This window comes from Bactrocera neohumeralis, chromosome 4 (genome assembly GCF_024586455.1).
Source record: "Bactrocera neohumeralis isolate Rockhampton chromosome 4, APGP_CSIRO_Bneo_wtdbg2-racon-allhic-juicebox.fasta_v2, whole genome shotgun sequence".
Taxonomy (NCBI): Eukaryota; Metazoa; Arthropoda; class Insecta; order Diptera; family Tephritidae; genus Bactrocera; species Bactrocera neohumeralis.
The window spans coordinates 33994077-34018365 of NC_065921.1; the positions used below are offsets into that span (position 1 = coordinate 33994077).

Sequence of the window (24289 nt, forward strand, 5' to 3'; positions counted from 1 at the left end):
GTTTTCAAATTGTTCTAAGGCAAAATCAGCAAATTTACGAAGTCCAATGTCCCTGTTCTTGGGACCACAAATTACGGTCTGCAGTCAGCAAAATGTTCATTACTTCGAGCGGTTCTTTGCTTTTTTGGCGCTTGAACGTTATGCAAAGAAAATGTACGCTGAAAACTTTCAACAATTCGACGAATAACGAGCAAAGGTGGACGATTTTTACGACCATAAAATGGCAAAAGTGCACGAAATTTTGCAATTGGAGAAAGATTCTTTTGATAATAAAATTGAATAATTTGTAAATGCTTCTTCCAATGATGAAATTGTAAACATTACTGAATACAATGAAAAAAATCATGACATACTAAAATTTGACGAAACGACACATGCAAATGTATATGGTTAATGATCAGCGTGACGAGCTAAGTTTTAGTTTTAGCCATGTCCGTCTGTCTATCCGCCCGTCTATATACTTATACACGAATTAGTCCCTCAGTTTTTGTGATATCAATCTGTACCATCCTTTTCTCACCAAGATGCTGCTCATTTGTCGAAACGGCCGATATCAGACCACTATAGCTTATAGCTGCCACACAAACTAAACAATCGGAATCAAATCTTTGTATTAGAAACGTTTTCATTTGACGAGGTATCTACATCAAATTTTGGTTTTGGTTATTGTCCAAGATTCGAATTGACCGATCAAAGTTATTGTGAGTAATCTTTTGTATTTCTGAATGGTTAAATAGAAAGCAGCGTATAAAATTAGTACTTTGCTTAAAAATGTGATTTTAAGGAAAAAATGCCAATGTTACCAAAAGGAATATGCACCAACCATTATGTGGAGAGACACGTAAGTCTACTGCAAAAGTTATGAGTCTATGTTTCCGGATGTACATGGTATGATTCCAAGACTATAAAAAAAATGAAAAATCGTCAGTCGAAAAGTTGGAAGATCTCTATAAACTGAGGTACATATGTATGTATATTGTCCCAAATGGAAACTAGGTTGAAAAATAATGCCGAACTTTGCCGAAATAAATTATATTTTTTTGAACGGTACGAATTTTCCATTTTGGTTAGTACTTAGTGATTCCTGTATTGAGATATCTAAAATATCTGCTTCAAGTGAACGAGGGGTACAAGTAATTACGTACGAAAAATAAAATATTCAATTCAATATTGTTTTGTTTCAGTTCTTAATCAAGGATTTGACAGGGTATCATTGTTGACATTAACGACATTAATCACATTAACGATACGCGCGATTTGATGAAGCTTAGAATTTTAGAATAGATGATTGTATAGTATCAAAATATATAGGCGGCAGAAGTAGAGGCAAAATTACGATTCTTTTGACGCGGCTATTTGATGGTGCGGATTTAAAAATGTATACACATATACCCGCTCCAGACTGAGACCCGTTGGACAGGTGAAGAGATGGTTAGAGTCATACGAAGACTCGTCGCACGCAAGACATACTTATATTTAGTATGGCTTGGTCAATACTGGATAAATATGTTACAATATCCAGAACGAAGTTGCACAAGGGCCACTCTAGGTTATATGGTCAACTGTTGTTGTTGTTGTATCTGTTATATAATCGGCGGTTCGGTAGTAAGGTTCACGTAAGTTGTCATCGAGATCATGTAACGGAAGGTCCAGGAAACGCGCTCTTCGACGGCGCCGTAGGAGCATAGGGAGAGGGGTGTTAAATGAGTGGGGTTAGCTGGGCATGCAAAGAGATGGTTGGAGTCTTGCGGGGACTCGGGGCATGCTGGACATATATGTGGTATGTCGAGATCCATTCTGCATAATTAGGAGTTTAACTTGCTACAGTATCCAACTCGAGGCAAATCCTCTTCACCTCGTTCGGCCAAAGACGGCCGACGAGATGATGTATTCACTGTACCCTAGATATCTTCCTTGTCGTATAAAACATTCTTCAAATATTAAGCTCATATCTAAATCTTTAAAAACAATTCGAACAAAGTTAGATATAAAACAATCTCTATTTATTTAAATTTACAAATCAATATCTTAAGTTTAAATAATTTCATAGACGTACTCTCTAGATCAACATTAAGCAAATCTAAAATTCATTCAAACTAATGCCATGGCACTTGATTTGGGTTACTAATTGAACCTTTTTTATAGTATTTGGCAGTTGCAGCAGCAGAGACAGTCATTACAGGGGAATTTAGACTTGGTTCGTAGGACGGATAACTTCCTTCCGCTTTTATTACGGCGGCACATTTCCAATCCTTGGTATAATTTTCTACACAAACATAAAAAAATTTTAATATTTATGGTATCACTCCATATATAAAAATACTTCTCCAAATTCGCACACATCCATCATCACCAGTTGAAATTAACATTGTCGCTAACATATTCCAACAAACTCTCCAAACAGGACAGTTATGATCACTAAATTTGGTTGCTTGTATATCAAGTTTAGTGTTTGCGGATGCATCTCTAAATAAAAAAGTTTTAATTAACATAAAAACAACATTTTGGATAATGATCTAAATACTTACGTCACTCCTCGGATATTGACAATATATAAGTCTTTACTTGCAACCGCGAGCATATGAAATGTCCTACCAGGATTAGGTGCAAACGCTAAATCAGTAACTGGTTGTGTGATTTCATTAATTGCATCAATTTTAACCCATTTGCGATTTTCACTATATGCAAAAATAAAAACTTTTCCGGTATGTGTAGCTGTCTCGTCACTTCCCGCCTACAAATAGTTTGATATATTTCAAGTATTCATATACACACATAAGTATATACAAGTATGTACACATTATTACTGCTTAAATAATAATGAAGTGTTATAACTCACCGCTAAAAGTTGTGAAGATAACATGTATGTTGAAGTATTCCATGATATGCAACTCAATGGTAATTTATTAGCAATTTCATGCAAAACAGGCCATTGAGTGAGGTTCATTATATCTGGTGCTTCATAAATCCTAATTATACCATCAGCCGATGTTGTGGCCAACATTAGTCCCAAGTATTTAGGAGCGAATTTAACATCAGAAACGCTTGTACGTGAATCATCCAGTGTCATTCGACGTACCCAACGACGTGAAGGAGTCGATAGGGATGCAACTTTTTCTCCAACTATTTCTTCCCACACAGACGCCGTTCGATCAAATGAGCATGTAACTAGGACTTGCCCAAATTCTGGATGAGCCCAGGAGATTCGCCAGATAGAACCGGAATGTGCTTTCCAATTACTGGATTCAACCCAATTGCCTTTTTCGTCTTCATCCCAAACCTTTGGTAATAAAAAAAACAAAAAACCCAAGTCTTAACAAGAATAGTCGGCGTATATAAATCTTTTGGAGTACAAACCTTTACGGTTTGGTCACTAGAGCAAGTTGCCATTCGTCGACCGTAATAATCAAATGCGACATCGTGGATGACATCTTTGTGATCTGCTGATATCAGTTCAACTTCAAACATTTCCACAATATAAACAAAGTTAAAATGTACAACTTAGCGCGCGATGTACAATAAATAAAATGTAAAATAATTGATGAAAAAAATGAACTCGAATATCACGGCATGCAGATAACACAGGGTGACAAAAATAATGTAAGCCATAATAAGAAAACTTTTTTAACCAATAGTAGAACACGAAAAAGTTATACGCCAACGGTGTTTAACTTCTATGCTTTTATATTGGCGGTCTAGATCCTAGGTTAGGCAAAAGTTAAATATATACAATTCTAATAATATTGGAAAAAACATAGAATATTTGTGTTATTTATGCATGTCAACATATAAAATCATACTATGAGAAATAGTAGCTTGCTGTTAATACTAATGCAATAAATAAACAATGTATTTCGTATATACATATATAGAACATATGTATGTATGTATTTATAAGCATTATCCCATAATAGATACAATTCAATTGGTATTTTAACAACTTTAAACCAACTATCCTATTAACGAAGCCACATTACTTTTTTTTCCTTATTGAACTACCTACATACTAACTAAAAACAAATCGATATAAAACTACCTTAAAATATATAAAATATATTTTCTGTGTTGTCCGGCATACACAGTAACATATTTTTTATACATTTATGTTAATGCCAAGGAACTTGGCTAGGATTGCTAATTGTTCCTTTTTTATAGTATTTCGCAGTAGCAACTGCAGCGGTAGTAAAAGTCGGAGAGTGAAGATTTGGTTCGTATGGCGATAAACTTCCTTCCGCTTTTAAAACGACAGCGCATTTCCAGTTCCTTGTATAATTCACTACAAAAACAGAGGATAGAGGAGGAGAGGATATAAAAAGTTTTTAGTATTTTCAGCAATAAACTTACATCGCCAAATACGAACGCAACCATCATCACCAGTAGAAATCAACATCGTTCCCAGCATGTTCCAACACACTCTCCAAACGGGACAATTATGGTCACTAAACCTTGTAGTTTGGGTTTCAAGTGTCATATTCGAAGTAGAATCACTAAATTGATAAAAATTTTTATATTAAATATTCCATTTCATCATATAGTTATATACTTTTGTCCGCGAATGTTTACAATGTATAGATCCTTACTAGCAACGGCCAGAATATGAAATCTCCGACCGGCAGCAGGGGCAAACGCCAAATCAGTTACTGGTTGATTTATTTCACTTATGGTTTCCACTTCAGCACACTTTCTTGCACTTTCATTGTATGCAAATATAAATACTTTACCTGTATTCATTGCTGTATCATCACTACCAGCCTGTAAAAACTTATTTAATATACAGAATTTTACCCTTTTCCCTTAACTTACCGCTAAAAGATGTGATGAAAGTTTATATGTAGAAGTATTCCATGATATACAGGTTAAAGGCAATTTGCATGTTATTTCGTGCTGAACAGGCCATTGCGACAGGTTCATTATATCCGGAGCTTCGTATATTCGAATAATACCATCAGCGGATACTGTAGCTAACAAAAGTCCTAAGTATTTGGGAGCAAATTCTATATCGGTTACACTTGTGCGTGAGTCTACAAGAGTCGTTCGCCGCACCCAACGACGTGCTGGTGTCATTGTGGCTGCTACTTTTTCACCAGCAACTTCTTCCCATACAGAAGCTGTGCGGTCAAATGAGCATGTAGCTAAAACTTGTCCAAATTCGGGATGTGCCCATGATATACGCCAAATAGAACCAGAATGCGCCTTCCAGCTACTAGAAACTGTTAACTTTCCGGATTCATCTTCATCCCATATCTAGAAATTTATGTATTACTTAAAAATAAAATAATTTTCCAACCTCTTACCTTAACTGTTTGATCACTTGAACAAGTACCCATTCGTCGACCGTAATAATCAAATGCGACATCATGGATTACGTCTTTGTGATCAGCAGATATGGGATCGACTTCAAACATTTTGTAAATTAAACGAATATGTACGTTTATTGACAACAATCTCAAATTATCGTAGCAATGTTGCAGAAAAGATACAAATTTAATCTGTGAAATCCAACACAGGGTGCCAATAGACGCAATAAATTAATTGGGAAATTTTGGTTTTATAATAAAATGATGTAATTTGTCTAGTATTTATTAAATCCAATATGAAAAAATAAGCCAATGTATACCAGGTTATTTCTTCTAATTATTTTAAAAATATATTTGATTACCAATTTTAAAGTTTAATATATAATAAATATTCCGATAATTCTGTGTTACAATTCTACCATTTGTCAACGACCCATTACAGTTTCACGTAAAAGCAACTATTCCTATGTGCAGGTTCGGTCCTTTTAAGTTTTATTAAAAGTATTCATAGAAGAGCTTACATGATTGGGAAAAAGTGCAAACATGAATATAAACTACAAAAACGTATAAAAAGTGTGTGCCTACTTTTGACGCATTTTAGAGAAAATTATTAAATGAACAGTAGAAGGTAGAACAAAGCAAGTTTAAGACCACTTAAAAAAAAAAAAACAAAACGGAAATATATCTTTTATTATCGCGAAAACAATTACAAATATACATAAAACAATTAAAGCAATATAAAATGAATTTGTTACAGAATTTTCACTGTATATGAGCAATGAACAAAACACGTAATTTAGCAATAGCTTTAAACAAGTCTGTCGCATTGAATACTACCCCGCAAAGAATACACTTTACCCTTTTGCCCATCGCTTTGACAAAGTATTGCATATACAACACAAATCGTGCACCACCACCAACGTTTTAACAGCGATCACAGTCAGCAGCTATAAGGCCCTTGATGTCAATACAACAGATAGTGGTGGTGATGATCTTTATTTACTAAATTATCACTTTGATTTTGCAATAAAGATTGTTTGAAATATTCTGCTGACAAATACCGTGAATATAGATAAATTTTATACTGCAATCCACAATGTCAGCCGATTCTGACATGGAATACTCTGACAACGATTGTGAATACGACGATTATTATAATTCAGGTGAGTAAACTTTTGAAAAATTTTAATACAACTTCTGTGTTAAATATTGCATACATTTCTTATTTTCCAAAATATACATATGTTTGAGCACAAAACAAAGTAAATCAACTTTATAACATCATGAGACATTCCCGAAATTGTTGTGGTGGCAAGAGTCCTGGTAGAAACTTTTTGTAGATCCGACTGTTGGAGAAAAGGATATCTCAGGATCTAAAAAATATGTTTGACCATTCAAATAGTGGGTGATTTAAGTTTAGATTTGTTATCGGTTGTTGTTTCTTAATTCATATTTTTCTGATTCTTATACATACAAACTCAATTTTATCAGTTATTGTAAATATTTTGGAACACATTGATTTTTAGCTTTGTGGGCTGTGATAAGAGAATTTAATGTTTGCCTTGCTTTAGAGCAGGTATACAAAGATCTCATTATCTTATGTTTCAATTTGTAAAGCGATGTCTGATTTCAAATTAAGGTTAAAAAATATGTACATATATACCTGTATTTATTTCTGTCACTATATCGATTTTTTTTTTTCGAAACCCTTCAAATTTTTGTCTTCTCTTCATTTAATATGAAACTTATTTCCTTTATATCATTATAATAACAGTTTATTTCTACAATTCTCATTTCCCCCTTCGGTAAGATTAATGTACCATTTGCATAAAAAATTATGCTACATTTGTATACCCCGAATGAAGACTGTAAAATTTGTCCCGAAATTTATAACACAGAAATAAGAGTCTAGGACCTTATAAAATATAATACATATACATAGCAGATCCTAATATAGCAAAGAATCCCTCAGGTCTCTAAAATTTTACGCATTACCTTTTTTCCCTAAGAATATAACTGGTATACAAAGTTATCGATCGACAGGAGTTGTCTTGTGGCGCTTGCCCGGGGATCGGTCCGGGATGAAGGTTGTGTTGGAGGCCGGATTGATCAAACTGGAATTCATACTGCCTAGTTAAGCAAGTTCTTTGTTGACACTCCACTGGAGTGGCAGTGCATTGTCATCAACTGTTGCTTTTGATCAATGGTCGAAGTCTTTGAAAGACATACTATATACGATACTTTTTATCTCTTTATGTTAAAAGTCAATAAAATTCATAAATACCAGGATTATATTTCAAATCATCAGCATGTGTTCAAAATTCTTATTCGAATCATTTGAAAATTGTATTACTTCAAAAAAAGAAAGAAATAAATAAAAATTTAACACCACAGAGCTAATGTGGAAGAACTTAGAATCAGCAATCCGTTGTTATTGTTGGATTATGAACTTCACCTTCCTCATTGTCCTCGGTGCTCATTTCGCCTCTGTCCAACTTAGCAAATCTATGTATTTTCAGCGGTGCAGAACGCAAATTCAACAGTATTTTCCGCCTTTTACTTTTTGAAAAATTTTTTGTAAACTAACACAAGTTACTTCACCCAAAATGCTCTTTCTCATTAACTGATAGTTCCTCAGTTGCCAAATTTGTATACATACATAAGTATCTTTTAAAGGTAAGAGCTGACTAAAAATCATATTAGTAGTATCATCTATGCATCAGCCACAGTAAAGCGTGGTCGGGTCCTCTAGTACTATATAGTTCCGTTATTTTTTTCGCTTATGAGCCTATCTTCACGTTTAAACTTCATATTATACAAACAAGCCTAAAAAATGAAAATGTCGATGTCAAAAGTAATGATTTCAAACCGTATACGAATAATAATTGTATGTAATGCATATAGACAGTTTTTTGATCAAGTTCCAAAGGACTAAGTGACCCAAAACTCGCATGGTACACACGTGCATCAGAATGTTCGTAAGCAAAATAATATACATACATATGTGCACACATATGGTACATACCTATTTAACCTTTGCTGTCTTCACTCATAATGATATAGTGTATATGGGACAATATATACATACATATATGTATATTCATATATCGCTCATTTGCTGCAAGACCGGCATAAGTCAAAAAAATCGATTTGCCAGAAAACGCGTTAAAAGTTTTCAACTGACTCCAACCTTACACGAAAAACAGGAATCATATTCTCTTCTCAAGCGGAGCATATAAGAGGTATTCATATGAATTTTTCACTCAACATGAAGTATGATATAACGAACAATTCTGCATCATTAACTCAAAAATCACGTTTTTTGATTTATGCCGGTCTTGCAGCAAATGAGCGATATATATATAAATGAATTTAGATGAATACTTGTATATACGAGGAGTATGTGATTAAAAATGCAATGAACTGCGTATATCAGCTCGCATATTGTTTAGTATTTCTTATGAAAATACAAAAGTCATGATTTTGAAAAATAAGCATAAATGTATATACAGTTGAACTTCCATAAGTCAAAGTTCTCCATAACTCGAACTCTTGAATTGGCAATAGAGGTCAAAATTCTTACAATAACTCGAAATCTCTCTAACTCGACGTTCTTTTGTGGATTATGGTGATTCGAATTAGGGAAACCCCACATAATAAAAAATCTGTCAGCCAAAGTGTACTCTTAACCTAAGTTGTATTTGTTAATATGTGACATTAAGTTTGAAGTCTAAACAATGTTTTATGCTTCTGGCTGCTTTGAAAAGAATTACGTTTTACCCTTGATTTTTATATGTATATCTATCTATCTACATTCTTTGTATTTACTGATTATACATTTGCTATTTTACATTACCGGTAAAAAGTTTTTATACCCTACCATAGAGTATAATAGTGTTGTTCATCAACCGGTTGTTTGTATCACCTCAATATGAATGGTATGAGAGTAATTTAAAGCTTGACTCTGGTTGCGACTCTTGGTCGGTCAATGGGCGTGGCATCGCCCTCCTTTAAGTGAAATCTAACACCGCGGGACTTGTTCGACCGATTTTCACCAAATTCACTACATAACATTCTTCTGACATTGCTATGTCACATTAGCTACAACCATACTTCTCATATAACACAACTTTAAATTTCATTTGATTCTTTCACTTTTTAGTTTACATACATATGTATATGTATGTATATGAAAATGTGTCCCGTATTGATTTCCAAAAGTTTGTTTAATCGTCTGCTCATGCAAGCATTCTAATGAGGTTTTGATTGCACTTGGATGAAATTAAATCACATTTATGACTATTATATGACTAAGTATATCTTATTTAATAAGTAACAGATTTCATTAAGACTCGTAATACATTTTTAGAAGCCGATTTTATTAAATAGCTCAAAATCTCTTGTCGAAATATTATACTAAGGGAAATTTAAATATAAATTAACTCCTTTTGCTCCCACAAATACATCGGAATATATACTATAATTTTGTTTTAGTCGGAATTTACTTTGTTAGTTTTGCTTCGGCTTTATTTGTTATAATTAGTGCAATTTTAAATTCGAAAATCTAAAAAACTTTCAATTTTTAGGTGAAGACTGCGATGTGGAACGGTTGGATCCAAAGAAAACTGATCCTGAGTACTTCGAATTTGTATGTCTAACTGTCGAGGAAGTGGAAAAATTGCTCAACGAGTCTGTGGAAAAACTGAACACAATTCTTGAGATTACTCCTTCACTGGCGAAAGTGCTACTGCTGGAGCACCAATGGGACAATCAAGTGGTAGTGGATAAATACCGAAAGGACGCAAACGCATTGTTGATAACAGCTCGAATAAAACCGCCGAATCCATTTCTCAGTATACCTGATCCGTTGGCGCCCTCCACCAGCAAAGACGCAGTTGTATTTGGTACCAGTAGTAGTGTTAGTAGGAGCAGTAGCTGTAGTAATGATGACTCACCACCCAACGCTTTGATCTCATTAGGTATATGCAATACATATAACACCGTGACACCTGGCGGTGGCATGATCTCACAGCGCTGTCAAATGTGTCCAGTCTGTGCTAGCTCTCAGATGGGTGATAAATTCTTTAGCCTCTCATGTGGCCATGCGTTCTGCAAAGACTGTTGGTCAACGTTTTTCGATACGCAAATATTTCAAGGTATTTCCACACAAATCGGCTGCATGGCCCCCATGTGCAATGTGCGAGTTCCAGAAGATTTGGTCTTGACCTTAGTGACACGTCCAGTAATGCGCGACAAGTATCAACAATTTGCGTTCAAGGATTACGTAAAGTCGCATCCTCAGTTGCGCTTCTGTCCCGGACCGAATTGTCAAATTATTGTTCGCTCTCCAGAGGTTTGTGCAAAACGTGTCATCTGCACTTCTTGCCATACATCGTTTTGTTTCAAATGTGGCATGGATTATCATGCGCCCACTGATTGTGTAGTTATAAAAAAATGGTTGACGAAATGCGCCGATGACAGTGAGACAGCCAATTACATAAGCGCCAACACCAAAGACTGCCCGAAATGCCACATTTGTATAGAAAAGAATGGAGGATGCAACCACATGCTTTGTTTTAACTGCAAACACGACTTTTGTTGGATGTGCCTGGGTGATTGGAAAACGCACGGATCCGAATACTATGAATGCTCTCGTTACAAAGACAATCCGAACATTGCCAATGAATCGGTGCATGTGCAAGCTAGAGAAGCGCTCAAGAAATATTTGCACTACTATGAACGGTGGGAAAACCATTCGAAATCTTTACAATTGGAGCAACAAACCATTGACCGACTACGTGATCGTATCAATGAGAAAGTGATGAAAGGAAGGGGCACATGGATTGATTGGCAATATTTGTTCAATGCGGCAGCTCTACTAGCGAAATGTCGGTATACACTGCAGTATACTTATCCATATGCTTACTTCATGGAAAGTGGTTCGCGTAAGGACCTTTTCGAATACCAGCAGGTTAGTTAAAACAACAAATAAATAGAACTTTATGTAAATATAATTTTACAATCTATTTAAAGGCTCAACTTGAAGCTGAAATAGAGAATTTATCCTGGAAGATAGAACGTGCGGAGACCACAGATTTGGGTGATTTGGAGAATCAAATGGATATTGCTGAAAAGCGTAGAACAACGCTGCTCAAAGACTTTTTTCCCGTGGACTTTTGAGTGCCAATTAAATGACTGCAGAAAAATAGTGAAATTAATGTATATTTAAGTTTATGTTTCAATGATTAATCCTTATGCCATTATCTGGTGAACATGGCTGCTAATTGGAATGGATAAACTGCAATATAACCACAATGCGCTGAATATTTTATAGAATATTAAAGAAATTCACACGCATATACAAGCATTAACGTATAATTGCGTAATGTTTCCCATATATTATTTAAGTAGAGTATAAAATGTATATATTTCTAAAGCGATATTACCTCTTGGCAATATCCAAATGAATGTGTATCGAGTTGTGTTAAATATTGACGAATTCACAACAAAAACACTAACACAGCGTGTTTACACTTCGGTTAGTTAAATATCATTCAAATAATATTAGTTTTTAAAATACCTGAGAAGTGTAATACACAAATTTTAATGTGAATATCTGAACAAATTAGTAGTTCGATCAAAAGGCGTCAACTTAAGCCAATAAAGAGATGATTGGCATGTATTAGCTTATTAAAGTAACAGTTTAACAAGAAACTGATTATCGAACCCAGTAAGCGATTTAATTACGAAAGACGACATAGGTGCACTCTATTCGTTTCAACGTTCGTTCAACGAAACAATATATGTGTAATATATACAATGTGTTTCAGGTATACATATACATATGTATGAAAATGTGTAGTGTAGTACACTCTTATAAAAAATAATCTTTTTAACATTTTTGTTTATATATTTTTGAGTGATTTGAGCGACTAGTAACTTTCCACAAAGTTTTCCATGCTAAATAGAATCCAATATTACATAACATATACGGTACCTAAAGTTATCTGCTAAAGCTTTTTTACCCAGTATTAATTCCAAAATATGAATTAAATTTTACTATTTGACGTTTTGATAAGACTAGTGTGATGGAATGGTTTTGAAATCAGCGTAAATGTTCCGTTGGATGTGACTAGTTACTACCCAACAACAGATTTAGTGTCTCGCAATCTATTTTTATAGTGTATATACAATATGTGGTATTAAATTGGCTTTAGATCTTTGTTTTGTTTTTATACTTGGTTATTTTATTTTATTTTATTGTAAATTTTACTGTGTATAGTTCGACTTACACATTTTGACTGAATAAGTAATATTATGATATAAAATAAGTGTAGAATAATATGGAGCTCTAACCTGAGCTCTTCAATTGTATAATTAATTATAATTAGTTAACGTATCCCATCAAAGAATGCGGAATATATATAATGAAAACGACCATACTACGTCCCAGATGAGAAGCTGGGACAACATGATATTTTCAATTTTACTGCTATATATATTCGATCGCGTTTTTATTTTAATTACCTTGTAAATTTTATCATAAACATGTAACCACCCTTCAATTGAAACAATTGATATAAAAAAATGCTTTTTAAAACATCATGCGTATAAAAGTGTAATAATTAGAAAATAAAGTACATTAATAGCAATAGCGCCAGTCACTTTAATTTATTTTCTTTTGGAGAGTATTGACAGTAGTTTTGTTTGTATGTACGGGGATTAAATATATATTTGAGAAAAATGTAAAACCTCCTCTGTTGCATACCGAGTTTTGTTTAGCATTTCGATTATAGTTACGCTTTGGAAAGTCGTAAATTTATTGACGAAGAACATTTCAATTGTTATATTTTGGCGTGAGATATTTATCAAAAAAATGAGTGAGAAACATACAATAAATGACGTTGTTGTTTCGGACTCGTCCCGGTTACTTAGACTCAACTGTCGTGGGAACGGATGCAATAAATGACGTTCAGCGTCGTCAAAAAGTAGTATATCACAACTTGTTGCACAGAGTATTATAGTTTTGTTTAGCTAACAGCTATTTAGAACAACTGAAACTAATCGACATAGAAATAGGGTATGTATAGTACAACTGTATATAAAAATTATAAGATGACGAAACAAACTGAATTTCGGATGGATGTCTGTTCGGTTCCACCCTTAGTCCTTCTTTACTTGACTTTTAATAAGCTTTTGTAATTATATTTTGTACACTAAAAAATTACAATACAACTGGGTACTGGCTGGAAATGTAAGCCAGCATTAAATCGATATATCGGGTGATTTTTTAAGAGCTTGATAACTTTTTTTAAAAAAAAACGCATAAAATTTGCAAAATCTCATCGGTTCTTTATTTGAAACGTTAGATTGGTTCATGACATTTACTTTTTTAAAATAATTTCATTTAAATGTTGACCGCGGCTGCGTTAGGTGGTCCATTGAAAAACCAATTTTGGGCAACGAGCATTTCGGCCGGAATAGCCCGAATTTCTTCGGAAATGTTGTCTTCCAAAGCTGGAATAGTTGCTGGCTTATTTCTGTAGACTTTAGACTTGACGTAGCCCCACAAAAAATAGTCTAAAGTCTACAGAAATAAGCTAGCAACTATTCCAGCTTTGGAAGACAACATTTCCGAAGAAATTCGGGCTATTCCGGCCGAAATGCTCGAAAAAGTTGCCCAAAATTGGACTTTCCGAATGGACCACCTAAGACGCAGCCGCGGTCAACATTTAAATGAAATTATCTTCAAAAAGTAAATGTCATGAACCAATCTAACGTTTCAAATAAAGAACCGATGAGATTTTGCAAATTTTATGCGTTTTTTTTTTAAAAAAAGTTATCAAGCTCTTAAAAAATCACCCGATATAATCTATATAAATAAAAATGAATTGTTGTTCGTTTGTCGTAGTCCAGGGTAGGTCTAAACAGTGAGCAAATAAGGAAAAATTGCGAGTAAGATACAGTAAGACGACAATTCCATTTTACCATATAAAAGTTGACCACTTACTTTCTGTCAAACATTTGACGGTATTTGTACTCTCAGTTCCACTCGAATTGAAGAACGCATTAAAACAAGACTTTTGAATCGACAACATAATATCAACTTTGCTCATAACATCGTGTATTTAAATTTCAAAATATAAAAATAATTAATGTGTTGACATGTTTGATGGGTGCCAACCTTACAGTGTTACCAACTCTCAAAAATATTTTTATTATAATAATAAGTGTATCCGAACGTTCCATTGTTTTGTCCATAGATTTAGAGACTTTTTGCTGCGCTCCTACTTTAACATCCTTGGTTTTGTCATCTCATGTTAAAAAAAAAGAAACATTTAACAGTCGTACAAGTATGGGAGAATTACGTTCAAGAGTAAATAACTATGAAGTGGATAGACAGAGAATGGAACGAGTTCGTGCACATCGATCACAACAGCAGCGAGCACGGGATAATGAATTTAATCGATTCCACAGACGCAATGCTCCTGTAAACCTCGAACGAGGAGCATTTTCCTACGATCCGGAAATTGATTATAGTGCCGACAAATCTCTGACGATTGGAGAAATGTCAATCATTTGTCCACATTGTAAAGCATTAAAATACAGTAGTGAACCTGCAGGATTATGTTGTGCTGGTGGCAAAGTTCAATTGCCACAATTGGTTCCACCACCTGAACCGTTACACTAGTTAATGGGATCCAAAAATATAATAATTGCTTCCAAATGACATTGTTTGGTGCAACGCATATAGTACAAGACGGGTTCATGACCACTTTCAAGGTAGTAACCATAATTGTTTTAGTGAAATTCTAATTTGTATTTGTATCACAATTAATTTAACCAGTTCTTAAACAATTACAGATCAAGGACAAATTCATCACTTACTGGGGGCAATGCTGCCAGTGCCAGATGCAGATCATACATTTTTGCAAATTTATTTTATGGGCAATCAAGATGCGGAAGTTGATACACGTTGTGGTCATAATCCAACCGTCAAGCGAACCATTGTCCAACAACTGCAAACATTTCTTCACGAGAATAATGAATTAGTGAAGGTGTTCAAAATGGCACTGGATCGGATGCCATCAGACAGCCATAATCTATATATATAAAAGAAAGTGACGTTAGTTACTACGCTTATAACTGGAGAACGCCTGGACCGATTTCGGTGATTACCACCAATTCGGACAGGTCTCCGCCCAAACAAGGAGAATACTTAAGAAAATTCTGCAAAATTTTCCAAAAAAAAAATTAGGAAGAAAATAAATTTTCAGTTACGATTTTAAAAAGGAAATAAAAAGGAACATGATTTTAAATGCTGTATTGCCAGTAGATGGCGTTGTGTGCATCAACTTTTGACAGCTGCATGCATATGCACAGTTGGCAACCCACGCAAGATGCAATGACATACATATGTGACTTGAGTTTAGTAACATAAATATCGGCATTTTCTTAAGCTTTTATCGGCTTTCGTTAGTTATTGTAATTCAATTTGATTTAATACATTATTTTGAAACGATATATTAGCCGTGTTTTATCGGTAATTTTATGTTCACGGCTATTGTGAAAATTGCAAGCGAAAAGTGATTGCATAGAGGTGAGTTCAGTTTGATGAAATGCTCGTTGTAAATGGTTATGGTCTTTGTTATTGCGTGCTCATCGATAATCAACCCAAACATAAATTTCGGTCGTAAAGGTTGCAGTTGTGATTGTTGGCGAAAGTCGGGAATCACGCGATATTGTGCTCACACGTCGGAACTCTGGGCAATTGCAACGAATATCCGAAACTCATCGTTCATACGATGCATTGCAATACCCACTGATGTTTTGGCAAGGAGACGATGGATATTATATCAACATCAACATGATAAATTCATCGACCGGTAAGAATAGATATCATAATAATTTTCATTTCAATATGACACTAATGTCACTGATACCATTTTAGGTGAGGAAACTACCAGGAAGGTCAGCGGAATGAATTTTTACGCGTATTGTTAGATGATTCGCCAAAATGTTGACAACTATTTGCTTCGATTTCGCCGATTGTTTCAGCAATTTTGCGTCGATATGTATGCCAAAATAGAAGCGGAGCGCCTCCTTTTTATCACTTTAAATCAAACCAAACTACGTATGGAGCAGTACATTCATTTACGCCATGCAATTAGCACCGAAGGAAATGCATCTGATTTTGGTCGGTTGACTATTTTACCGGCGACGTTCGTTGGCAGTCCACTTCATATGCATGAATATACGCAAGATGCAATGACATATGTACGTCATTATGGCCGTCCAGACCTGTTCATCGCCTTCACGTGCAATCCTAAGTGGATAAAAATTGTTCAACTGCTGCTTCCTGGCCAACAATCAAGTGATCGGCACGATATCACCGCACGTGTATTCAGGCAAAAAATCCGGTCGCTCATGCACTATATTGTTAGGCATCGTGTCTTTGGGGATACTCGATGTTGGATGTATTCCATTGAATGGCAAAAAAGAGGCTTACCGCATGTGCACATTCTCATTTGGTTAGTCGAAAGAATACAGCCAGACCAAATTGATGACATCATATTTGCCGAGATTCCTGATCCCGAAACCGATCCAGACCTGCATGATGTCGTAATTACAAACATGATTCATGGACCGTGTGGCGCCATTAACCCACAATCACCGTGCATGGTCGACGGCAAGTGTTCCAAGCGTTATCCACAAAACTTGACTGCTGATACCATCACTGGCAAAGATGGTTATCCACTGTATCGACGTCGATCTTCTGATGATGGCGATAGAACAATCACAGTCAAAGTGAAAGGAAATGATTTCGTGGTCGACAACTCTTGGGTTGTTCCGTATTCGCCACTTCTTTCCAAAACATTCAGGGCGCATTGTAACGTGGAGTATTGCAATTCAGTGAAGTCCATCAAGTACATCTGCAAATATGTCACGAAGGGCAGTGACATGGCGGCTTTTGGTCTTCAAGCTCCTGACCCCAATGATGAAATCACCCGCTATCAAATTGGTCGATACGTATGCTGCAATGAGGCGATTTGGCGTATATTCTCATTTCCCATTCATGAACGCTATCCGAGTGTTACACATTGGGCAGTGCATCTGGAGAACGGTCAACGAGTTTATTTCACCCCAGCAAATACCGCTCAGCGTGCTCAAAACCCACCAACGACAACATTGTCCAGTTTCTTTTCGATTTGCCAAAGTGATCCGTTTGCACGTGCGTTAATTTACTCAGAGATGCCACTTGGAATGCTTCATCGAAGAAATTTCAACGTCGAAAGCAAGGTAATGTAGTTCCTGGTCAGCCGGATGTGCGTTCTACTGAAGCTCTTGGTCGTATTTATACAGATCATCCGAAAAATGATGAATGCTTTTACTTACGACTATTGCTGATGAATGTTCGTGGCCCAACATCATTTGAATCACTTCGAACTGTCAATGGTGTAGTGCTGCCAACATTTCGTGTTGCATGTTAGGAGCTCAAGTTGCTGGAAAACGATGCGCATTGGGACACAACAATTGCTGAAGCAACTGTTTCCGCATCTTCAAATCAGATACGCACATTATTTGCGATCATTATTTCCACATGTTTTCCATCGAATCCACGTGAATTGTGGGAGAAGTACAAGGATGACATGTCAGAAGACATTTTGCATCGAGTTCGTGTCCATTCAGAGAATCCCCATCTTGATATGAATGAAGAGATGCACAACCACGCTTTGGTTTTGATAGAAGACATGTGTTACCTCATGTGCGGCAGTTTGTTAGCCAGGTTAGGAATGACGTCGCCTGATCGTGGAGTAAACGACGCTTTCGAACGAGAATTACAGCGTGAACGTGAATACGACACAAATGCACTAAGCCAATTGGTTCGAACGAATGTACCATTGTTGAATCCTCAACAAAAAGAAGTCTACGATACGGTGATGAAGGCAATTGATGATGGAAATGTCGGCATGATTTTCCTTGATGCGCCTGGTGGAACTGGAAAGACATTCCTCATATCATTGATTTTGGCTGCAGTTCGTGCAAGATCAGAAATTACTGTAGCAGTTGCTTCTTCGGGAATAGCGGCAACGATGTTGGAAGGTTGCCGAACCGCTCATTCTGCATTAAAATTGCCATTAAACCTGCAAGCGGTTGAAGAACCGACATGTAACATAGCGAAACATTCAGCAATGGCCAAAGTTTTGGTAGCAAGCAAAATCATTATCTGGGACGAATGCACAATGTCGCATAAATGCGCGTTAGAAGCTCTGAATTGCACTATGAAAGATCTGCGTAATGACGCAAGACATTTTGGGGGTGCATTGATTTTACTCTCAGGCGATTTCCGGCAAACACTACAAGTAATACCACGATCGACCGCTGCCGATAAGATCAATGCTTGCCTCAAATCATCACCATTGTGGCGTTATGTGCGGAAACTTCAGCTGACGACAAACATGCGAGTTGCATTGCTAAACGATCCATCTGCCGAACTGTTCTCCAATCAACTGCTAACTATCGGTAATGGTCGTGTTCCTGTCGACGCATCGAATGGATTCATTTCGTTCCCGCCAAATTTTTGCAATTTCGTCTCAACGAAAGAGGAGCTCATCAACAAAGTGTTTCCGAACATCATTGCTAACCACAAAAACTACGATTGGTTGAGTGAAAGAGTAATTTTAGCAGCAAAGAACAAGGATGTGGATCACTTAAGCTTCAAAATTCAAAATCAAATCGTTGGGACACTGCATTCCTTCAAATCTATCGACTGTGTAACAAACGAAGACGAAGCAACCAACTACCCTGAGTTCTTGAATTCATTGGATGTGCCTGGCTTGCCACGCACAATTTACAATTGAAGGTTGGTTCAGTCGTCATCATGCTTCGCAATCTCAACCAACCAAAATTATGCAACGGAACACGTTTAGCGGTCACAAAACTCATGGCCAATGTGATTCACGCGAGGCTACTAAAAGGAAAATTCAAAGGTGAGGAAGTTGTCATTCCGAGAATTCCAATGATCCCAACCGATATGCCATTCGAGTTTAAGCGAATCCAATTTGCAATTCGTCTCGCATTCGCCATGACAATTAAATATCGTTGAGTGTTGTGGCCTGAATCTGGAAAATGCATGTTTTTCACACGGACAACTGTATGTCGCATGTTCCCGTGTCGGAAAACCATCTGCTTTGATCGTTTTCGCACCTGACAACAAGACGAAAAATATCGTTTCTCACAGAGTGCTTCAATGAAATTACCTAAAAATAATTTATATGACTAAACAACATTTGCTGGGTCAACTAGTTATATGAATAATAGTAGAAATTGTATCCCACAGCAACGCGTGGCCGGATTCACTAGTGTTTATATAAAAATACATTAAATCGTATTAATGAGAGCTCTTCAATAGAGTTTGGCTATGTTCGTAAATGCATCATGACTTGCAGCATAAGCAACAGTAGCAACACTGCAAGTTTGACGTTTGGTACTTCTTATACAATTTTTGACAATTTGCAGATACATTTGTTTGCATTTTTGAACGCGTATAATACTAAAATGGAAATTTTGCTGAATCTAACACTAGACGAAATTTGTGAGCAAAGAAATGATAGATTTTCTTTAAATTTAAGAAAAAGAAGGGTATTGAAGTCAAAAAGAAAAATTTGTAGGTACAAATGTTTGTCTTTTAAAAGACAAAGTATTTATAGAACAAACTTTCGGGATTTTTAAGAAACAGTTTAAAATTTTAAATTATATTGAAGCTTCGAGCATTAAAGCCACATCTAATGTAATACTCGCTTGCGCTATCTTACACAATTTTATCATAAATAAAGGAGGTTATTTTGAACATATTAACGATACAATAACACATGCCGATATGGAAACCAACAATGAAATCGAAGGAATTCAAGATGCCCCCATTCGCCTTGTTGATTCAGATGATATCAATGGAATCGATAGAAGAAACTATTTTACCACTCTGTTTTCATCATAAAAAATTTATTTTACCCCACCTTCCTTTATTTGAAAAATTTTTTATTACTTTTTCTGATGAACTTGATTTTAATTTTTATTGTTTTCATTTACATTTTTAACTTCGGTCACAACTTTCTTCCACAATACATTTTTTTTCCTTCTACCCGATTTAAACTCGTCCTCCATATTCAACCGTACTCTTAGCAATAACTGTGTCTCGGCATTACTGAGATTTTCACTAAAAATTTAAAAATAATAATTTATACAATTATTATTAACATAATTTAACTAAATTTCAATTTTTGTATTGATTGTATTAAAATAAAACAGTTTTGCACTTACTTTTCATCAGACATCGTAGTTAAATGCAGTAAACAATTTTTTGATAGAAATTATGAGTGACAGCTGATAGAAGTGTTGTCTTTTTGAACGCTTGATTATTGCAGTGCTGCAATATTGGCATTTCTGAACGTTCTGTTTGTTATGCAATCGTCATTATGCGCGTCATGATGCATTTACGAACATAGCCTTTAGTTAACATCATGCCCTAAATAACACTAATGGAAGTTATATTAAAATTGCATCAAACTGCAGATGACTCCTACATTGTTGTTATTTAAACTCGATAACCCCTTGACAAGTTATTAGAAAAGACAAATTATAAATAAAATAGTTCTTCTTATCGATTCTCTATTAATATTTTTAATAAATAATTTCATTAATGTTTAACTACAACTGTTTGTTACCAGTTTAAAATCTTTGATATTCAAGTCAACCTCACTGACACGAAGTTGAATACTGTAACACCAAAAAAGTTAAAGTTTGACAGCACTTCAACCGAAATTATTTGATGGGTTGAGTTGAATACCGAATTTTAAAACTCCAATCAAAATGTAGTTGGGTTGAAAACTGTAATAGGAGCCAAACTCTTTAAAATGCTCATCTAATAAATATATAAGTAAATTACAATAATTGCATTTACATTACATATACATATGTGTGTTGAATTCCCGCACATAAAAAAATCATTGAAGAACGCACCCATTGCAGAATCTAGTGACAGAGATAAAGAGATGTTTAACTCCTCTCTCACTGGAAGTGAGAGAACAATTGCTAAACGTCAAAACCACCTAAACTTTGACAGTTGATCGAGTTCAGGAGGTTTTGACGTTTAGCAATTGGAAACGAGCGATGGCCAGATTGAAATCTTACCAAAAAAAATATGTAAATGGAGGGATTTGTTGCATCGTTCAAGACCACTTATTAAAAATGTAAAACAATGAAAATTAAATAAATTTGTGAAATTTAAAGGTATTTGATGAAACGTTTTGTAATTTGAAGCATCATAAGAAAACATTTAATGATTGAGAGCTAACAATCTTAAATCCTATTATTGGGTATTGAAAGGACAAAAGTCAGTTGTTATAATATTCTTTAAAAAGATGAAAATAGTTTCTCCATATAATAAATAACCATTATTTAGTAATTTTTATTCGTACTAAATGTTGGGTATTGGGTTGATAAATGCCCAAAAATGTTATTTTGTTCAATCTGGCCAGAATGGAAAATGTTATAAAAAACGCTAATTTTGAGGCGCTCTCACACTGGAATAAGTTTAACATCCCTTTATTCCTGCTAGTGATATATGAATGGCTAATTCGATTAATTTGTTGTGAATGACTATTAAGCATGGCTATTGTGAATTGGCGCACCTTCTGCAACCATTTTTAACAAAAAATTGCGCCGCGCTTCAAAAAAAATAACCATGGCAACCCTTTTCTTATTGTGCAAATGCAGAGAATTGTAACTAAAATAAAATAATTAAAATAAAGCTTTATTTACAACAAATATTAAAAAAATGAATATACCGAAACGTTATAGTGAAGTGTTAGTAAGTGAAAAGTGCCCAATATAAGTGAAAAAGTTACTCACAATACACAAATTATCAATGTAAAAGTTGTCAATTTTTCAACTTTAAATGCAAATATCTTTAAAACTATAAGTCAGCGGCAACTAAATGTATATATTTTCGTGATCTGGAGAACGCCACCTTTCCAGTGACACCCATTTTATCCCCGAAATCCGGGGATGCTAATCTAAATCCCAGCCTTAATTTTCTGCGTGTATTAGTTGTTGTGCCGGTGCACCAAGAGGAAATATATGCAATTCTTGCACCGTGCAAGGGTTTTGCAAGAGCAAGAGAATACCCCTAATGGCTATTTATACAGGTAAAACTACTTTTTCATTAACGTATACGCAACCGTGTTATATAGTTTCACCTTAATGGATTATGAAAAATTCGTTAATTAATAACGAGTTGAGCTGTCAAAAACTGGCGAGTTTTCGTCGAAAATACTGTCAGATTTTTTACCTTGTTTTTTCAGCTATTAAGAAGATTACCGCTGTTACAGACAAGAGAATAATTTGCGTTTTTATTTAGCAAATGCAGATTGTGAAGTAAATTATATAAATTTGATAACAAGGTGTGTTTTTTTATTTTAGTTTTAATATATAAGACCTTTAAAATACGTATTTTAACAGTGCGAGTTATGTATTTCCACTCTTCCAGAATCGCTAGCATGCGTTCAGTTTGTTATGTTGTGAGTTATAGTTAATTGGGTAGTTTTATGGACTCTATTCATTTCAATATGTCTGCAGCCGACGAATTTGAGGAACCAGCCCCTACGCCAACATATAATTGTAAGAGGTGCAAAAAGGTAAATAAAGTTATGTGCTAATGTACATCAGACACACACAACCGTGTCATGTTCAATGGGTGCTTGTATTAATAAATATTCTTTCTGAAATAGACTTTCTCATGTAAAAGGGATCAGCTTCTTCATAAAAAAGAAGTACATTTTCAAGCAAAATCATCTTATGAATGCAAGTTGTGCTCCAAATTTTTCTGCAATGGTGGCAATTTGGAACGCCACATGAAGGTGCATAATGATGTCCGCCCATTTGTATGTCATATATGCGAAAAAGCTTTTGCACAAGCTGTAAACTTACAACGTCACTTTTCGGTGCATAATGGCGAAAGACCGTATCAATGCAACTTTTGTACCAAATCCTTTACTCAACAGAGTAACATGCATCGCCATCAATTAACTCACACTGGGGAAAAACCATTCCGTTGTAAGCGTTGTGGTCGCTATTTCTCTCAGCGTGTTAATCTTAAGAAGCATATAATGGGTCATTTGAATGCAAAACCTTACGCCTGTGGAATATGTCAAAAATCATTTATTCAACTTAGTAATTTCAAGAAACATTTGCAATCTCATGTAAAAGAAGGTGTTGAAGTAGATATTGCAGCTACAGTTGCAGCAGCTACAGCGGCAGCGCGCCAAAGTATTGAGTTGGCATCGCAACCTGTGTAAGTAAACACTTTTAATATGATAAGTGTAACCCCAATTGTTTGTTTTTTTTTCTTGCAGAGCTTTTGAGTGTGCAATTTGTCGAAGTATTTACGATAACTTTGCAGATTTTGAAATGCATGAGAGTGCCTGTACTGGTGCAGTGCAACCGAAAGTTGAAGCTCTGGACACAAATACCTCCGTCGACATGTACTCTCCAATGAAGTTCGAGGTTGCACATCTAGACACTCATGAGATAATTATTGAAACCACCCGATAAAGTTAATGTATTGAAATACGTAATATGCAAGTAATGTGAGAAATAAATTTAAATTGACCTAAAATAGGCAAGAATCATTAATAAATATTTTTTGTGTGCATGTTGTTGTAGCGAAAGAAAATATTGCTCACATAGTTTTTAGGAATGTAGTTGGTAGCGCTTGAATGGACAACAGTATGGGTCGGTTCCGGATACGTGTTTTCGAATTTCGTGGGACGAAACAGATGTTTTTATTAGTAGGTATTCAGATTTATTCGAAGTAGTGAATATAAGTCTAGAATCGCACTACGATTTGTAAATACAATATTATCAAACGATCGGAGTAAGTTAGAAAAAATGTATATGTGTGTACATAGCATATTTAGAACTATAATACGTGA

At 35.2% G+C, this 24289-nt stretch overlaps 5 protein-coding genes and 1 long non-coding RNA gene across 9 annotated transcripts in view; 3 read left to right on the forward strand and 3 right to left on the reverse strand.

The window, feature by feature from the left end:
- The window catches only part of LOC126756058 (uncharacterized), a 147567-nt gene that overhangs the window by 102544 nt on the left and 20734 nt on the right, over positions 1-24289 (reverse strand). The window lies entirely within an intron of this gene.
- On the reverse strand, positions 1982-3571 carry LOC126756052 (nucleoporin seh1). The gene is made up of 5 exons (XM_050468865.1): positions 3358-3571; positions 2840-3280; positions 2529-2734; positions 2324-2466; positions 1982-2266 (listed from the first exon to the last, which is right to left on the reverse strand). Exons 1-5 carry the CDS (start codon positions 3466-3468, stop codon positions 2097-2099), a joined length of 1071 nt encoding a protein of 356 aa, XP_050324822.1. The 5' UTR covers positions 3469-3571; the 3' UTR covers positions 1982-2096.
- Positions 3853-5466, reverse strand: LOC126756051 (nucleoporin seh1-like). Its single transcript, XM_050468864.1, has 5 exons — positions 5295-5466; positions 4804-5244; positions 4544-4752; positions 4345-4487; positions 3853-4276 (listed from the first exon to the last, which is right to left on the reverse strand). Exons 1-5 carry the CDS (start codon positions 5403-5405, stop codon positions 4107-4109), a joined length of 1074 nt encoding a protein of 357 aa, XP_050324821.1. The 5' UTR covers positions 5406-5466; the 3' UTR covers positions 3853-4106.
- Positions 5742-12951, forward strand: LOC126756046 (potential E3 ubiquitin-protein ligase ariadne-2). The gene is made up of 4 exons (XM_050468856.1): positions 5742-5925; positions 6055-6460; positions 9884-11268; positions 11331-12951. Exons 2-4 carry the CDS (start codon positions 6394-6396, stop codon positions 11475-11477), a joined length of 1599 nt encoding a protein of 532 aa, XP_050324813.1. The 5' UTR covers positions 5742-5925; positions 6055-6393; the 3' UTR covers positions 11478-12951.
- LOC126756048 (uncharacterized) lies at positions 15413-22393 on the forward strand. Of its 3 annotated transcripts, XM_050468860.1 has the most exons (3): positions 15413-15897; positions 15997-16183; positions 16249-22393. In XM_050468860.1, exon 3 carries the CDS (start codon positions 16302-16304, stop codon positions 17604-17606), a length of 1305 nt encoding a protein of 434 aa, XP_050324817.1. In that variant the 5' UTR covers positions 15413-15897; positions 15997-16183; positions 16249-16301; the 3' UTR covers positions 17607-22393. The 3 variants fall into 3 exon arrangements, with proteins under 3 accessions (XP_050324817.1, XP_050324816.1, XP_050324818.1); XM_050468859.1 differs by having other exon boundaries at positions 15413-16183; XM_050468861.1 differs by having other exon boundaries at positions 15721-16183.
- LOC126756054 (zinc finger protein 239-like) lies at positions 22644-23994 on the forward strand. Of its 2 annotated transcripts, none has more exons than XM_050468870.1 (4): positions 22644-22759; positions 22818-22993; positions 23087-23649; positions 23711-23994. In XM_050468870.1, the coding sequence occupies exons 2-4, from the start codon at positions 22904-22906 to the stop codon at positions 23907-23909; spliced, it is 852 nt and encodes a 283-aa protein (XP_050324827.1). In that variant the 5' UTR covers positions 22644-22759; positions 22818-22903; the 3' UTR covers positions 23910-23994. The 2 variants fall into 2 exon arrangements, with proteins under 2 accessions (XP_050324827.1, XP_050324826.1); XM_050468869.1 differs by having other exon boundaries at positions 22846-22993.

Excerpts from the sequence above, each read along its gene's own strand:
- LOC126756048 (XM_050468859.1), top strand. The coding sequence starts at position 16,302 with ATGATTCGCCAAAATGTTGACAACTATTTGCTTCGATTTCGCCGATTG.
- LOC126756052 (XM_050468865.1), bottom strand. The coding sequence starts at position 3,468 with ATGTTTGAAGTTGAACTGATATCAGCAGATCACAAAGATGTCATCCAC. Across the intron at positions 3,281-3,357 it reads CTAGTGACCAAACCGTAAAG|GTTTGGGATGAAGACGAAAA; the intron begins GTTTGTACTCCA and ends TTATTACCAAAG. Across the intron at positions 2,467-2,528 it reads GTCAATATCCGAGGAGTGAC|AGATGCATCCGCAAACACTA; the intron begins GTAAGTATTTAG and ends TTTTTTATTTAG.
- LOC126756054 (XM_050468870.1), top strand. The coding sequence starts at position 22,904 with ATGGACTCTATTCATTTCAATATGTCTGCAGCCGACGAATTTGAGGAA. Across the intron at positions 22,994-23,086 it reads ATTGTAAGAGGTGCAAAAAG|ACTTTCTCATGTAAAAGGGA; the intron begins GTAAATAAAGTT and ends TTTCTGAAATAG. Across the intron at positions 23,650-23,710 it reads GAGTTGGCATCGCAACCTGT|AGCTTTTGAGTGTGCAATTT; the intron begins GTAAGTAAACAC and ends TTTTTCTTGCAG.
- LOC126756046 (XM_050468856.1), top strand. The coding sequence starts at position 6,394 with ATGTCAGCCGATTCTGACATGGAATACTCTGACAACGATTGTGAATAC. Across the intron at positions 6,461-9,883 it reads CGACGATTATTATAATTCAG|GTGAAGACTGCGATGTGGAA; the intron begins GTGAGTAAACTT and ends TTCAATTTTTAG. Across the intron at positions 11,269-11,330 it reads ACCTTTTCGAATACCAGCAG|GCTCAACTTGAAGCTGAAAT; the intron begins GTTAGTTAAAAC and ends ATCTATTTAAAG.
- LOC126756051 (XM_050468864.1), bottom strand. The coding sequence starts at position 5,405 with ATGTTTGAAGTCGATCCCATATCTGCTGATCACAAAGACGTAATCCAT. Across the intron at positions 4,488-4,543 it reads GTAAACATTCGCGGACAAAA|TGATTCTACTTCGAATATGA; the intron begins GTATATAACTAT and ends TTATCAATTTAG. Across the intron at positions 4,277-4,344 it reads TTGCGTTCGTATTTGGCGAT|TGAATTATACAAGGAACTGG; the intron begins GTAAGTTTATTG and ends CTGTTTTTGTAG.